This window comes from Solanum dulcamara, chromosome 1 (genome assembly GCF_947179165.1).
Source record: "Solanum dulcamara chromosome 1, daSolDulc1.2, whole genome shotgun sequence".
NCBI classification, from domain to species: domain Eukaryota; kingdom Viridiplantae; phylum Streptophyta; class Magnoliopsida; order Solanales; family Solanaceae; genus Solanum; species Solanum dulcamara.
Genome location: NC_077237.1, coordinates 43,809,728 through 43,827,318, shown reverse-complemented (window position 1 = coordinate 43,827,318; position 17,591 = coordinate 43,809,728). Strand labels below are relative to the sequence as shown.

At 36.0% G+C, this 17,591-nt stretch overlaps 1 protein-coding gene across 1 annotated transcript; it reads right to left on the bottom strand.

Moving 5' to 3' along the window:
- Nucleotides 1–373: 373 nt before the first annotated feature.
- Nucleotides 374–16,863, bottom strand: LOC129874671 (aminodeoxychorismate synthase, chloroplastic). The gene is made up of 14 exons (XM_055950349.1): nt 16,645–16,863; nt 15,201–15,569; nt 13,402–13,533; nt 12,917–12,984; nt 9,484–9,548; nt 8,430–8,496; nt 4,756–5,010; nt 4,549–4,675; nt 3,953–4,227; nt 3,393–3,472; nt 3,171–3,273; nt 2,702–2,784; nt 1,691–2,308; nt 374–1,290 (listed from the first exon to the last, which is right to left on the bottom strand). Exons 2-14 carry the CDS (start codon nt 15,523–15,525, stop codon nt 780–782), a joined length of 2,709 nt encoding a protein of 902 aa, XP_055806324.1. The 5' UTR covers nt 15,526–15,569; nt 16,645–16,863; the 3' UTR covers nt 374–779.
- Between the last annotated feature and the right edge of the window lie 728 nt (nt 16,864–17,591).

Sequence of the window (17,591 nt, the reverse complement as noted above, 5' to 3'; positions counted from 1 at the left end):
AAGACATTACTGGTTTTGAGGATTCATCAAAACTTGATTATAATAACGCTGAATCTCATCTTACCACAAGTTTTCTCGTTTCTCTAGTGTACAACCAGCAACGTGAAGCTCAAATAGGTGAAGTTTCACACACACAATGAAAGAACAGATGATTGCATTGCTCTCGCATGTTCGTCTTTGTATAGCACAATTTTCTAATAGATCCCAAATCCTCCTGAGTTCAGTTCTTCAATGTTATGCATTAAAAACTTTTTGATCAAAAGATCAAACAATTACATCACATCTACGGGATCAACACATATCATTTTCCCATTTACAGGCATTAATATGATGAGCATACTTAGCAGTCAAAAAGTAGCAGAACGTGGAAAAGTTAGTCAAATAAAAAACTATCGTCAACGATTCTCATTAAAAATCAAGCGTGGAACTATCAATTCAGTACTACTATAAGTTCACAAACATTTCTGTAATTTTCTGCAGGTCTTTCAGAACCCTCTATGTACAGTATTTTAGTCGCTGCAGGTCAGTGTAGATATGTATGATACCATGGCTATATTTTCCAAACACTACGATCAAAAGAATGAACAGATTATGCTGACGGAACGAGGTCATGACAAATATTTGCATGAATTATATAGGCTACCTGCGTACTTCCATCCACTGTTGCCCCTCCCTTCTAGTTATAATTACTAGAAGCTGCAATTGCTCCCACCTTTTCCAGAAACAACTGAGAGAGTTCTATAACATTATTTCTGCATTGGACATTTCAAGTGGTCATGTCACTTCTGTGTGTCTGATGAGAAGATGCTGCTCTGATGTTCAAGAACAGCCTTAATCGGTGCTCGACTTTTCAATATCATTTCTTCATACTCATCATCCGGATCTGAAAGAGCTGTGATGGCTCCTCCTGCTCCTACTGAAGCTTCTCCCTCGTGTATGACAATAGTCCGTATCACAATATTGAGATCAAATGCTTGGTTATAAGAAAAAAATCCAATGCAGCCTGAGTATATACCCCTAGAACAATTTTCAAGATGATCAAGAAGTTCCATTGATCTCAACTTTGGTGCACCTGTCATTGACCCACCAGGGAATGCAGCTCTAACACAATCAATTGCACTTACATCTGACCGCTTTTTTCCCCGAATCGTACTGACCATGGTATGAACGGCTGCATAGGATTCAATTTCCATGAGATGTGGGACATGAACAGAGCCAGGCTCACATACACGCCCAAGGTCATTCCTCAACAAGTCAACAATCATCAAATTTTCCGCCTGATCCTTTTCACTATCACACAAAGTATAAAGAACTTGGTCAGGATAGTTTAATCATGAGTCTGTTCCAAGATATATGACAACCATTTTGTATAGCAAACAGATAATTAGGATACAACAACGTGAATATAGAAGTTGAATAAAGGACTAAGCCAAACAACTTAGGCAGATAAAGTAAAGGTGGCTGATGGGTTGAGCCCGCCAGTATTTAGAGGCTATAACGGGTGAATATATCAGAATTGGGAAAAACGAACAACAGCAGCATAAAAGACTCGAACTTCTGGGAGAAATGAATTTTAGACATGAAAGGGGAACATTCTATAAGACACAAGTAACACAGTCAATAGTCAAAGCTTCCTGAGGATAATAAATGTCAGTTGATATTTCGGTATTATGATTCCTCGGTTCTGTACCTGTATTCTAGTTGCAGTTTCAGAAATTCATCTTCCTTTGGGGTGGAACCACGAGCTATAGTCCCTTTTATGGGTTTTGCTTCCAGAATTGCATTCCTATCCAATCGTAGGAACCTTTCAGGTGAAGAACAACATATGCTTAGGTTTTCCCTTGAAAAATTAAGCCAGGCAGCATATGGTGCAGGATTTCTTTCTCTGAGATTACGATAAAGTCCCAGAGAATCTATTTCCCCTAACTTCATTCTCATCTGAGTTGTAAGACACAACTCATAACTTTCTCCTTCTTTTATGAACTCTTGACAATTCTCAACATCTTTGATGTACTGCTCTCTTGATTTCTCAGCAGAAAAACCTGTTTTTAGTTCGACTACAGCCGATCCTCTAGATGCCTGCAATTGTAACCTTCTGGACGTAAAAGCTCTCAAGTTGAGCAGCCTCTGCTCCAGATCGTCCAAGCGAGAAGTAGGACATGTATTTCCATCGTGTAGTGACAAAGTATATATGTCATCACACTGATGATCAATGACAATAATGTTATCTGTAAAGAATAAACAAGCATCTGGTGTTCTCGATCTATGACGATTAGATGCCACACCGCATTCAGCTTTAAGATCATACCTGTATCGGGAATCGACACGTCAAACCACAAGAAGATCAAGTCATGTGAAACAATTCTCCCTCCAACCACAATGGAAGAATTTAACCCAACCTCCTATACATCAGCTATATCCAGTCTCATCCAGCATAGAACAACTACAGATGATATGAAGGTGAAGCTTTCTGCTATGCATGACTTCATACGTCATGAAACTTACCATGAAAAAAAAAATGACACATACCCTTATATACATGAGCAAAGGACATCCCCCTACATGTAACAGCCAATGATTCAAGGAAAAGAAGGAAGAAAACTTCTAAAACATACAAAGCAAGTCCTCGAAACATGTAGAGATACTAAGATAATAGAGTAGGAGGAGGGTTCAGATCATTTTTTAAGAAATCACTACATACCCGATATAACCAATGTAACCACCATAAAAATCAAATGGCAATCCTTCATAATCGTTCTCATCGAAACAAAACGATAGGAGCTCCTGGTGCAGAGACATTGGAGTTAATCAGTAAACCGATGTGTAACATAAAATCCTTATAAAAGGGGGGGAAGAAGCCTCTCCTGAACGGAATAAAAAGGAGGAGCTCGACATTGTACTTCCATAAAAATGAACGACAAGTGTAAACACAAAAAATTGCCATTGCTTACAAAGATATATAGGACACGGGATGATCAGATTTTCCAAGAGATAAAATAAATTGGAAAATGTGTTACTCTATTGTTCAAATTCAACGTGTTAATGGGGATATCCCATGATAGTATTGCATCTTCTTGTCCTGGCCCACTTTAACTCTGAACTATGACATTGATTGAGGAGGTGATTTTCAATTTCAGCAACACATTTAAAAAAAAACTGTCATACACTACCTTATTTAAATAATCAAAAAATCCATCTTCCAAAAATGTAGAATTAACATGACCATTAGCATCTTCAACTGATAGATGGCCACCTCCTTTACACGTTCTATCACTGAAAATATAAGATGACGTGTTATTATTGAAAAGTAATGTAGCATTCAAACAGAGATCAATTGAGAAACGACAAGATCTTAAGTAAGGCATTCAGGCAACGTTTGAAGAGATTTTCACCTTCGATTTGACAATCTAAAAGTAAGTTGCTTCCAGAGGGAGCCACCCTTTCCTCCCATAAAGGAAAATCTAGCCCTTCCCTGAATACCAGAAGTGTATCATGGTTAGAAGGAAAAAGATTAGGGGATGCCTCATAAGCAAAGTAGCCAACCTCGAAAAAAAAAGGACAGACAACTTATGAGATTTGAATTCACAAGACGAGAGAGATTGTTTTTATGCTGTCTCAACAAGAAATCTACCCTCTACTTTTCATTTTGTAAACAAATTAACAACTACATAATTAATTACTGCATCTGATTTTCTTGCTTTCAAATTGACACAAACATAGGAATAATTTCTTTTGTTTTTGTTTTTCTTTTGGGGGGAGGGAACAAGACGTAGAATTGATAAAAGTGGGTAGAGGATACAGAACCTGAGAGAGCAACAAAGAAGAAACTTAAACAAAATGAAAGAAAGATGTAACATCTTTGATGCAACTTGAAAAGTACTCCCAAATGCAGAGACAGACAAAAACAGTAATCACGTATGGTAATGAAACTGAAAGCTAGAGAAGAAAAGACCTTTTCTATTGAAGAGCTATCCAGCCAAAAACTGTTTTTAGCCTTTTGATCTCCAAATAGCTCACAGAAAATATTGTCTGCTCCACCAACTTGGCTGGCAGAGCAATCAAGTTTTTTCCATGTGATCTTCAAAAATTTTACACTGTGACCTGGATTTGATAGATTTAAGATTCCATCCACTTCGGCAGTTCTTCGCTCAATCAATTTATTCACCAGATGCCCATGTCTTGCAACACTTTGGGACAGCGGATCTAGATTAGGCACCTGCATGCATGCTAAGTAAATTTTACCGCTCAGAGTAAATGTGGGGACACTCTACTAAAACAGAACAGAAAAAGTTGAAAGCATTTATATGCTGATTTAGGAGTCACGCAATGATAAATAGCACACAAGAGAACCTCAAAACTAATTACAGCAGCAAGTACATCAAATTAACTTGAAAAGTGATGGATTATCCATACAGCTTTTAGATAGAAAACCATTTGTAAAATTCTCTAAATAAACAAATAATTCAATGCCACGAAAAGGACTCGAACAGACTATAAAGACTAAATAGGCAGCTCCATTAAGCTATCTTTATTTTATAAAGCAGTTACCAGCATAATGAACCCTTCTTTCATTGATGGAGGTTGACGTCAACGGAAGCCAATAGTCCTCTGTGATTTTCCGGAAATTCTTGAAAAGCTGTCTTCCATGACATGTTGCAACACTTTCGGGGTGGAACTGGTAGCAGAGACAAAATCGATGTTACACACTAGTGAAATAGGAGCAAATTCTCATGCAAAGTGAATGACCAGACTCACCTGCAATCCATAGTGTGGCCTACCAGAATGCATGACACCCATGAGGACTCTTCCACCTTGCACATCCTTTGAATCATATGTTAACTCCGACATCCCATTAAAAATATTTTCAACTTCTTTGGACGCATTGAAGAATGGATTGGATCGTTCGACACCATGGAAAGGGAGTGTCTCAGCTGTTGAGGTCCAAGCTATAGGAATGAGTTCCTTAGGAAGTGATTTCGGGTCTATTACAAGGGAATGGTACCGTACCACCTGAAATGTGTTAATAAAGTTCAACCAAGATAAAATGTACTACTTATGCTGGATGCCTGGATCTACACTTACCATCTTCTCTTTGTTATCCAATTCACTGAAACATATAGATTGTTCTGTATTTATAGATCAAAATAAAGCTTCAGATAGCCAAAATTCCGAAACTTCACGAGTACTAGCACCGGCACTAATAAAAGCAATCAGTCGGTCGCTTAAAGGGATGAATCGATGCGAAGTGGGAGTTCCACTTCATGTGGGTGAAGTGAAGCAACTTAGAAGAAACGAGCACTTTAGATAGTAAGGACATGGCCATCCAAGATAGAAACAATCACTTCTTTGAATTTGTCTTTGAAAGCCTACAAAATCAAGAAACAAGAAAATACTTTTGCTAGCTTGAAACTAGGTTTCCTATTTAGGTATAGTTCGATTCTCTCTTAATTTTTTATTCTCTCGTTTACAGCACCTCTTCTTATAAAATTCTTGATTTACTTGATTTCTATTCTTCTCTGTGCATCTTTTACTTCTATTACTTTGGTTTTAGGCTTCTCTTCAGCTTCTCTATCCTATTCTTTCTTGATGTCAACGATTTTTTTCTCCTTTTCTTCCTTGTTCCCTGATTATTCTCCAATTCTTTATTTATAGGCTAAACATAGGACAATTATAAAGTATCACACAGTACGAAACCTGGTACTACAGAGGGTTGAGAAGAAGTTTGCAGCATGGCAAAAAAGATATTTATCCAAAGGAAGTACGGAAGCTCTTATTAAGAGCACATTATCGAGCATCCCCACATATTTCATGTCCTTGTTCCTTGCTCCATCTTTGTCACAAGAAAGTTGGACTCCATGCTAGCGCTTCATCTCAGTCAAGGAAGTTGGAAAGACTTTAAAGGAATTTCCTACGGGATTCGATATACGAGCATGGAAAGTATCATTTGGTGCGGTGGGAGACCGTTACGCCTTCGACGTGTTGAGGTAGTTTGGGAATTAAATATCTAAGGGTGTTCAATAAGGCGTTGTTGGGAAAATGGTTCGGATGAAGTGTCTTTAGGAGGCAAGTGATAGAAAAATATAAAGTCTTACAAATCTTAGGAAGACAAAAGGTTACATATTTTGTTGGTTGGTTGGTTGTGTGAAGGGCTTGAGTAAAGATGTCAACCATCTCCTATTACATTGTTCTGTAGGCTCTAGATCATAGGGGGAAATCTTGGGATGGTTTGGTATACTTTGGGTGATGCCAGACACGACGAAAGAAGTAATATCCAACTGGAAATTTTGGTGGATGAAGGAGAATGCAAGGCATGGAATATTGCTTCACTAGCACTTGTATGGAACTTTTGGACAGAAAGAAATAGAACTTTTTAGGAAGTATGGGGAAAAAAAGGAGCAAGCTCTTATCCTTTATTTCTTTTTGATGCACCCATGAAGTTCCTTTATGTATAGAAGATTGGGTGTCAATCATAGAAAATCATATATTTTTGTAGGTTTTATACTTTTTCAAATACTTCTTATATACAGTCGCCTTATGCCCAAACTTTAATGGAATTTATTAATTATTTTAAAAAATAATATTGTATCTCTTTCCAATTAAAACTAATTTCAGCATTGTTTATGAAGCACTGAACGTCACTTTTGTGATTGAAGTTATCTTTTAGAGGGCTTGTCGATTTTTAAATGATACTTAATTTGAGTTCTTCCAATCAACATTGGCTTTTGTTTTTTGAAAAAGAATTAACATTGGCTTTTGTTGTATATTGGATTTTGAGATAAGTAATGTAACTGCAATATTGATATAATGCTAATCGCATAAGATAAATATTTTTTTGTATTTTCGGTAGGTTCTGTGTTTTACATCAAAGAAGCAACTGCTTCCTAACTCGCTTCTCCACTTAAAGCCCCAAGACTCTTGTCCTCCTTTTGGACTTTTCGCTTTCTAAAGCATTGACTAGCACAACCCACCACTTCAGGAATACTATTTCAGGATTTTTTTTTTAACAACGGTGTTGGCCAATTGTTTGTACTTCGACTATTCCAATGAGTACATGCCAGTGTTATCAAAGGCGAAAAGCACAAAAAAGCTCTAAGGTCTGTTGGGGCTTTAAGCGCAAATAAAGCGTGGGCTTTAATGAAGAAAGGCGCAAAGGGACAAAAAAATACAAATACATATGTTTAGTCCAAGACTAATAATTATAAACATGAATGACAAATATATGACCAAGGAAATTTAAAAAAAAAAAAACTATGATAAGGTGAAATATCAATTGTTTAGTGTCACTTCTTCAGAAGATGCTCATTGGCAAGGAAAAGTTTGCCTTAGAACCTTGATGACGACATTGAAACGCACATAAAGCGAGGCAAAGCGCTCAACATGTTTTGAGTCTCGCTTCAAGGCTTAAGCGCGCTTAAAGCGTGCCTTTGACTACACTAGTACATGCTAACTCCCACCAACACAAATATCGAGTCACTCTATCCACTAAGGCTTAGGCAGATGGAAGCAAATCAGCTAGTGTTGCTTTTCTTGGTTTGGATGTGAATCTTGGTCTTCAAGGTTTGCACCCCACTTCATTGACCATTCGACTGCACCCTGGATACTTCTATTTCGAACACATACAAAGCACAAAACATTTCTCTTTTATGATTATTAGGACTAAAAATATGCTTTATACACCTCCCTCCCCGTACAAATAAATAAAGAGAAAAGACTAGTTGTTGTATTAACAGAAAATGCCAGCAGTAATGACGAGCCCCAAATTCTTCATTTGTCAGTATTATGGGAATAATGAATAAAGTGATTGAACTCTCATTTAACCCAACTAGAAGTTCACTTGACACCCCCAAGCTATATCCAAATATACCAACAGAAGCATTTTGAAAACATCCTTCATTTATTTATTTATTTCAAATTTCATTGTTGACCTTTAAGTATCAATACAATGATTTTAGTATTTCCAAAACTGGATACTCAGTGATGAGAAACCTCTTAACGTTATTTTTCCAAGTTCCAGCAATTTAGTCACTAGTTCCCTTGTCCTTGTCTCTACATTAATTATCTCGGATACCTTAAATGGATCATGTTTGTCCGCATGTAAGGCATGTGTCCTGATACAACATAGCTGCCAATGTGACACAGCCAATGAGAATGTGTATGCTTCCCTGTGCATGTCTAACCGCAAACAACAAAACAGAAATTGACTAAAGTTCTTACTCACTCATATGGGTGCTGGTAAAACATCCATGAACCCAATATTATTTGAAGTTCATCATCTAACTGATGTTTTATAGTCTTCTAAAATCTAAAACAGTAGAAATTTTGAGAAAAAAGACGTGAAGAAACCAAGCCAGCATTTCAAATTGGCTTACATGTCTCATCACAACATTAACACAACAGAAAACTGAACAACAAATTCATATCAAACTGACCTTAAATCCAGAATTTCTTCCTGAAGGAATTTCATGGAATAATTGACAACCATTGTGCTCAATATCACTGCAAGTTAAAAAAAAAAAAAGAGACATTTTGGAAACGAAAAATGTATTGAGTCACCAAAAAAGAATCACAGTTATCCAGCAAAAAACTTCTTAATCAAGTCTTTACAGTGCTATCAAAGGCGCGCTTAAGCCATAAAGCGAAGCTCAAAACGTGTTGAGCACATCGCCTTGCTTAATGTGCGCTTTACTGTCGTCATCAAGGTTCTAAGACATACTTGGCCTTGCCAATGAACCTCTTTTGAAGAGACGACACTAAAAAATTGATATTTCATTTTATCGTAATTATTTTTCAATTTCTTTGTCGTATATTTTTCATTCATGCTTATAAATTATTAGTCTTAGACTTAACATATATATTTGTATTTTTTCTCCCTTCGCATCTTTTTTCATTAAAGCCCACACTTTATTAGCGCTTTGCGCTTAAAGCCCCAACAGACCTTAAAGCTTTTTTGGGTTTTTTGCTTTTGATAACACTGGTCTTTACTAACATGAAAGCCACAAATGAGGAGTAAGAATGCTAAGCTCCTAACTTTGATTTCCGGACTCCAGGAAACCTTCTCTTGGAGAACTATAAGTGTCTTTTTAGAAGGAAACCTACAAGTGTTTTCAACAAACTATTAATATATTGGTTTCAGTTTGTGATGTCTCCACAACATATACGTATTTTTTCAGAAGGGAACTTGTAAGTGTTTTCAACAAACCATTTTTTATAGGAAGGTAGCACAAGAGGTACGCAAGATTGGGACCAATGACCTTCAAGACAACTTTGAACACCCTTCACCGCTGAGATAGCACTATCAGGTGTTCAACAAACTATTAAAATCTTGGTTTCAATATATGATGTCTCCGCATATCACCATCTTATATGCATATTTTAATGATACTGTAATTTTTTTTTCAAATGATCATCAGTAAATGTGATACCATAAAAGAAAAGAACCAAAAAAGGAAAAAAACATGAACACTTAAAACACAGATCTTATACCTCAAACGACCATGGACAGCTTCAGGTGCATGTACAACTTGAGCACCATGCACGTATCCCAATGCCTGTTTAATCATGTAAAGTCAAGACACTCTTTAGATCCTAGAAAAATCTGCAAAAACATTACTAGAGGCTTGTAACATGCATAGACTGTACCACCTATACATCACAAGATGAATATCTATGATTTCCTTTAATGGGGATGAGTAGGGTGCTCAACAAGATCTACTACCAATACTATTGGAAGAATAGTAAGCCGCTCAGGGTTATTCTAACCATGAATCACTATGTTAGAAGATAGGTATAATCAGATGATAGATATTGATACTAAGACGGTGAGGAAAAAATAACAGAAGTAAAAATTGAGCAATGCCTATGAACAAACAAGCAACATAGAAACTACAAGCAGAAAACATAACTTGCTAGTTCAATGCCTCAATTTAGTTCACAATACATTGCAGGGTACTGGATTACTACACTGAAGATAAATTAACATAGATATGCAAGTAAAAGACATTCGCAAAAGTTTCGATGAACAACTGCTCTAAAGTCAATTTGAAATAAGCCAGATGACCCACATTATTCAACCTTACACAAGCAGTCTATTGATAAGTTGATATTTTACCCACTTATCTCTTACTTGATCTTAGATTTTTGTTATGCTTAATTGAGATACTAGTGCATTAATGTGGTTTACTTCCATTTTACAGGTTTATATGATGTAGAAGTGATTGGAAAAGAAACCAAGTGAAAACAAGTCAAAAAGGAGCTAAAATGAATAAAATGGAAAAATTGGCCATGGGTGCACAAGAAGTGGCTAAAAATGCAGATCTGAAATCTGAAAATCTGAAGGCTATGTTTGTTTGGAAAAATTTTAGAACTATAAAAGCAACACATGAGAGATTTTGTTGTCATATTTGGCCATTTATTCAAGCTTTGGAGCTAGGGTTCTTGCACCCACACTTGGGGATTCCAGGTTTGAAGACTTTGATAAGAAATTTCTTAACCTTTACTCATTTCTTCATTCCCTTGTTATGTATTGAATATTTAAGTGTGCAGTATTTTTATTCTATACTTGAATCTTGTTTATGGAAATATATTATGATTAAAGCTTGGATTAAACCTCTTGTTTTGCTTATGTATTGAATGATTATTATTCTTAATGAAGTGAGTTAGTTGTTTCTTTAATTATTCTTGTCCGTTAATGTTTCCAATGGAAGTAGCTAACCCTAGGACTCGCCCATTTACTTTGATTTAAGTTTGAGAGAGGAACATTGAGGATGGAAAAGATTGATTAACAAGAATTTGGGGCCTTAACCCTCAGTTCGAGCTAGAGATAGAAGAACTACTTGTAGTCACACTCAGGTGTTCTTAATGCTCTTAATTGGGCTAGAGATAGCCAATAGGTAGTCTTGTTGGTGTCCGAGAGGAACTAATATAGAACTGTTATCCAAGACTAATTAACATAAACTCACTCTTATTTGTAAAATCGTGAAATACATTGGACCGTTACTTGAGAATGATTTCCTTGTATCCATGTTTGTGGCCATTGATCATTTTACTTGCTTTCTAGGTTAGTTTAATTTCCGCATTAGTTATATTTTCTCAAAATTTCAAAATATTATTTGAGTGTTTGACTTAGCGTAGTTTGTGATTATATTGCATAGGATCGTGTACACTTTCCCTCTTTGAGGAGTGGATTTTCACCTATATAGGCAAACACAGTACAAAGAAAGAATCTTACTTGTACTCCCACCAGCTCAAGACACCAGCTAGTACCAATAGTTATAAGGGAATAAGCAGTTAAGCATCCAAATCCAATATATATATACCTCGGTTCTGAAAAAGACAGAACTTTTTACTGCTACTGACTATCCAAGTGTTACACAGTAGAAGCCTTTGTTTCAATTTTCCATTACCCTCTTATATAAGACAATCCCATACCTCCACATTAATTGAAGACCAAATGTGGAGGGGTTAAGCGTAGAACCCAACAAACATTGAGGAATTAAGTTGTATACCAGCTTCTACCATTTCAGAAACTTTATACAAATGGATGACAAAGAATCAGAAGCAAAACTAATTAAAGAAAGATGGTATTCCAATAATCTGCACTATCTAGTGAGCTTTTGATTTTCTACAAACAAATTGTAAGAACAATAAGCCTTGCCCATCATATTTGCCATAGAAATGAGAAAATCACATCATTGGAAAAGTTTAATTTTCTTATAAGTATTAAGGGCGGGAGAACATCACTCAGCACTTTCACTTAATCTACCTCACTAAAGATAAGGCAATGGACCTGGCAGACTCGAGACCTGGCAGCCTCAAGACCAAAGAAAGACCAGATTAATGTAAATATGCTTGCAAGAGGATTGCCGACGAAGAAGCCTGACTTCTATGTCTTAGGGTTTTCAGTCCACATACTGATTTAGTACCTGATTTGTTGGCAAAGAGGGGCAACATAGCAAGCTTTTGCAACATATTCCCTTATAGATAGTATCTTATGCAGTAAAACAGAATTATCACATCACATGTGACATGTCAATACTGATATCTAGCTGCAACATGCTGCACATTGATAAGCCTTCACCATCAAAAATCACCATAAAGCTATAAACAGCACTATTAGCCTGCTGGTAAAGAAATTTGGAGTAACATGCAAGAATCAGGATTTTTGAAGATCAAATAAATATATTGTTCAACAACAACAACATACACAGTGAAATCCCACAAGTGGGGCCTGGGGAGGGTAGAGTGTACGCAGACCTTACCACTACCTTATGGAGATAAAGAGGATGTTTCCGAAAGACCCTCGGCTCGAATGTATCAGCCCCAAATAAATATATTGTTCAATGACATAAAATATTAGGCAACCATAGTCAATCCTCGTATTGTGAATTACTTTTCTTTTTGGTTTCCCACCAGGTGTCCGGAGCCTATGGAGCCCCGACTAAATCTGGATCGCGCACTGTAGGGCCTATTCGGTGGTGGCGCTCCCAACAAGATTTTTTCCATTCCCAGGGCTCGAACCCGAGACCTCTGGTTAAGGATAAAGCAGTCTCACCACTGCACCACAACTCATGTTGGTTATTGTGAATTACTTTCTATAGTGTGAAATGACATTCAGAGTCGCTTTCTCATTACATAAGGTGATAAGACTTCTGAAATACCAGTTCCCATAAGTTTATTTCTTGACAACAATTAACTGTTAACTACTTATAATTTTTTATCTCATACAAAACTGTAATTTGTCCCTAAAATCACCAATAATTACATTTTGGTGAAGGTTTGAGAAGTACCAAAGAAGACAACAGAATAGCAAGACAAGCGACACAAGGTTGCAGGTGCAAACTTGATCAAACAGATCTCATGCAAAATCATATGTTAAAGAATGAAAAATATTACAGACAGATATAAATGGATACATTACCTGGTGCCCAAGGCAGACGCCTAGTATCGGGATATCAATGCATTCAAGCAAGAGCCTCAGGCAAATTCCTAAAACATAGGTATATGGCGTGAAAGGCTACTCGAGATAACCATAACAAGCAAGTACAGTTGAAGCTAAACAAAACTTAGATAGTCAACATCCACACCAATATTATGATATTGGAAGGTTTTCAAGTTAATGACATCAAGCTCTAAGACTTAGCAGAACTATCCACACTCTTGTAAGCATTACCTCATCTAGGACAATAAAGAAGCCACATTGGCAGGTCATAGTTTAGAATGAACAAAAATCCACAAGAAATAGAATATAAGGCACTTAAAACCAGGTTTCTAAGGCAAGGATGGATGACCAATATGCTGATCTCAACAAGTTAATGCATCTAAGTGCAAAATAATAACAAGATATCTTGTCCTAGACAAGGAAAAGAGAGTAGATCATTTGGATTTCAGGAGTCCAAGTCAAACCTATATCTGATGGACATGTTGGAGAACCAGGACCAGGTGATATAACAATATTGTCAAATGCCCTTTCTTCGTACAGGTAATGATAAACTTCTTTCCATGTCCACTCATCATTTCGAATCACCACCGGAGGCACTAACATAACCATTAAAATAAAAAATGTCAGACATCACAAACTCATGGCAATCCTGTGAAATTCAGGAAAAGATTGGAAAATTGCACACTCAAAGATGACTTTGAGCTAGATGATTAATGCAAATGACAACCCGCAACCAAAATTTCCAAAATACAACAGAACATGAAGGAATCTAAAACTAATGTTTTGTTCTAATATGTGCATATTGGCAACAGTCATCAATTTATCAAATTCATACATCTAGAAGCAACCATATATCAGGAAAAGCCATCAGGAAAAAAAAAAGAAGCTAAATTTGAGAATCTAAAAAGTAGCCCTGATCTTCTTTTATATTTAAAAAGAGAACTCGAATCTGTTGAATAAAGTAAAAACTGGCCACCTACATATAATTGGCAGATTTTTACTACTATTATGGAAGTAAAGCCCACACCCTCATCTTACAGTGTGTTCATGTTATTCTCATCATATCATCCTAAAGCATAATTCCCATTCTACAGATTACAATATAAAAAGCCCTCATAAATAGAACTTCATAATTACAAAATGATCAGCTCCCACAAATTATTCCTTTTAATAGCTAGGTGTAAGCGAAGAGATCACTAAAAATGAATTACAAGTCATGTTTTCTCAACTTTTCTCCAGAAAAGGAGAAAAAGTAAAAGGCGGAATAGAAGAGACAGATGAGGAACTTTTTTTCTCAAGGTTCTAAGAGATAAAAGTGGTTGTTTTCTTCCATGTAGTAAGAAAGAACAACAGTCCTTCTGTCCTTCTGCTGACAACATTCAAGCTGGAACCAACTTGAGGCCTATCATAGATAGCCAGGAGGGGAGGCTTAGCAACTTGAGTTGAGAATGAGAAGGAAGATTTTCAAATCCTACCTTTACTCCGTGAATGTAATACAAAGTATATTCACACGGAAGGGAACTAAAAGAGTTGTTCCTTTTCAAATTTCCTATTTCATTGAATTTTACAAGGGACCAAATTGAATAAACAAAGAATTACATGAAATGTTGCATGATTTCCAGAACAGACGAAGAACGTCACCTACAGCTTCACATTACTACACAATGTTGTCACATTTGCTTGAACTCTATGTATCGCAGCTTAGATACAGAGATCTACTCCTAGGCTAGTTTTATACTGAATGGGAAAGAAAGCACTGAATCTCTGGGGACATCTAGTTTCTGCATTAAACCAATGCTAATGATACTTGTCTTTGGGGTGGGGTGGAGTGGGGTGGGGGCTCTCTCGGGGAAGAAAGTGAAGGGGACAAGTATAAGTTTAGCAATAGGTCTGCTCAAGATAGTAATTTCCACTTCATGAATTAATGCTGGTCAAAGAATAGTTCTTGTCCAAGAGAACTACATTATATCAACAGAGAACATGGAATTATTTTATATGTATCAAAATACAGAGACATCAAACTGAAACTGCTAAATACAGACCAAAGAAACGGCAGAAGGAATAGACATACTACAACAATTTAAGGAGTAGATATTTAAATGATTAGAATAAGTCAATACAGGGAAACTGACTCATTTCAACTTCAAGACAGACGCTATGACATGCCGAGTGAATTGATAGTTCAAGTTTTTTGATGTTATTGAATCGATGGTTAAAGTTATGCGTGAGAACTCATAAACAATGTATGATGGAGAGAGCTTACTTCCATTAATGATTGAGAGCTCTTGGAATATATTGTAAGTGTAACTGTCATAGTTGTCAATTAGTAGTGTGCGCACAAATTCTAAGTTCGGAACTGGCTCGTGTAAGAACTTTTTTCTTGTACCCGATGCATCCAAATGTCCAGGAACCAAATGACTTGAAATTAATACCCTCCTTTCCATACGGTTATATTTTTGGAGTGCATCTATCATACCAATCCTCTCAAAAGGTTCAGGTGCTAAAAGAAAATATTTTCTGCTTTGAAGATTTTGGCAGCAGGAAGAAGCAATCATAAATGATGATGATGAGCACATGGCGGAATTCATTTATGCTCGTAGAACGAAACCACAGGTTCACCAATCAAATCCCACTGCAAAACATAAAATGTGGCAATCAGAGATGTCTAAAATCCTAGATCGATCACTTTACAAGTGATAATTAAACAGTGTTTGAAAGGGCTTGTGATTAATCCACATTCAAATGTCACATTTTCTTGGCAACATATACAAAAGACAGTCAATCTGGGAAACAAGAGTGAACATTGTGATTAGAATGATTTAGCAAAAAGTTACAGGTACTTGCAAACACACTCTTGCCATACCTCTTGCAGTCTGCAGAGAATAGTCACTGAAGTTTCCCAGATACTAAATTTGACATATAATTAGAGTCTTTCAATTCCTTTGAATACCAGACTGTTCGCGAGACAACGATGACAACATAATTTACAGTTCCAAGAAACTTCCTATTTTAAACAATTATACTGGATAGACAGTAATTTTTTAAATTAAGCAGAGCCTTTCAGGAAGAAAACAAGGTGCTTGAGGGCCAAGAAGTGTTCTTCTTCTTTTTTCCCCCTTTGCTCTCTTAAAAATACATAACCCCATTTCCTCTAAAGGCAAACTGTCAAAATACTATCAGTCGTTCATTTTGCTAGAGCAAGTAGAGCAAAACTAATGAAAAGCAAAGAAATCGCACAGACCCATTTCAAGTGAACTCCAAAGTAGGTAAATAGATATAATTGAAACAAAACATGCTAGGAATTCTAAAACAAAACGTCCATGTTCATTCAAGGAAATAGGTCTTTCTAAATTCTAAGACTTAACTACAATTTGAACAACTCATCTAAAGACGGGGCAGTCATAAAGTTGTTCTTTTATATGCGGTGTCGAATAAGTAACAAGCAGCCAAAAAGATAAAACACGTTCAAGGAATTCCATAATTTGTCAACTAGCTGTTTCAAGATTCAATAATTGATTCAACCATCGAATGAACTACATGTTCCCTGACATTTTCTTCAACTACAGCTCCAAAGCATCTAAAAAGAAAAGAAAAAAGCAATACATACAATGATGTTTTCACTAACAAGCACAAATAGGCATCAAGACAAGAAGCAGATCTCGGTGACGGAGTTAACAGATCCAAAAACGTTTGGTGGGAAAGCATACCTCTGGTTGGCTGCAGAAATCACTTGTTTTTCAAATCTCTTGGTTCCTTTTTACTTACCGGTTTGGTTTGGTGGGTTGGTGGAGGTGGTAGAGTGATTGAATGGAGAAGGGAAAATCAGGAAAAGGCAAGACATTGGTGTGTGTGCAACCACAAGATTTTCAGAGGCTGAGGCGGCGCGCATGTGTGCACAAGCAAATTCCTATTCGTGTCCCATATATTAACACTAAGGATCCGTTTAATAGCCAGTATTTTAATAAGAATAGTTTGGAATTAAATTTAGTCCAATAAATTTATTATTTAATTATTTTATTTAATTTAATTAATGAATTAGCTATACATAATGTGGGGTTTATTCTATTCTTAGAAAATGAAGATATAACTAATTAAGGTTTAATAATTTTTAAATAAGACCCCTAAATGATTAAACTATCCTCAATTTCTTTTCTTAAATTTCTTTTTTGTAATTTGATGTCCTTTTTATTTATACTAGAATGGTTATACATATTTTTTTAATCCTCTAAATTCGTTTAATGTAATTTGATAATTTCACAAACTAATATTTTTTTCTCCATGTTTGATTTGCTTTATTGGGTTGATTTTTTCCTTTTTGGATTTTTTTTTAAAATGTAGTTCGTCGATTGAACACTTGAACTATTTATTCTATTTTTTTAATAAGCTTCAGGTATTTGAATAATTTAAGTGCCCTTAAATCTATGTTAAGTTTAAGGTATATTTGACCAACAACAATTTAGAAATACATTGTGCCGTCAAGAATCTCCGTAGTGGCACTTCACACCTCAAAATTAATAACAATTTTTTTTACATTTTAGTATTTAACTAGACTAGTAAAATGAAATAGAAAATCCTACAAAAATTTGAGTGTATAATTATAAAGAAGATTTTTGTAAAGTTCTATCCTCAAATAATACAAGTGAGAAAATAGCAA

What these genes read in the sequence shown, in the direction of transcription:
- LOC129874671 (XM_055950349.1), bottom strand. Translation starts at nt 15,525, where the DNA reads ATGAATTCCGCCATGTGCTCATCATCATCATTTATGATTGCTTCTTCC. An exon ending in AACATGTCCATCAGATATAG is followed by an intron (nt 12,985 to 13,401) that starts GTTTGACTTGGA and finishes CCTATGTTTTAG; the next exon opens with GAATTTGCCTGAGGCTCTTG. An exon ending in GCGTCTGCCTTGGGCACCAG is followed by an intron (nt 9,549 to 12,916) that starts GTAATGTATCCA and finishes ATGATTAAACAG; the next exon opens with GCATTGGGATACGTGCATGG.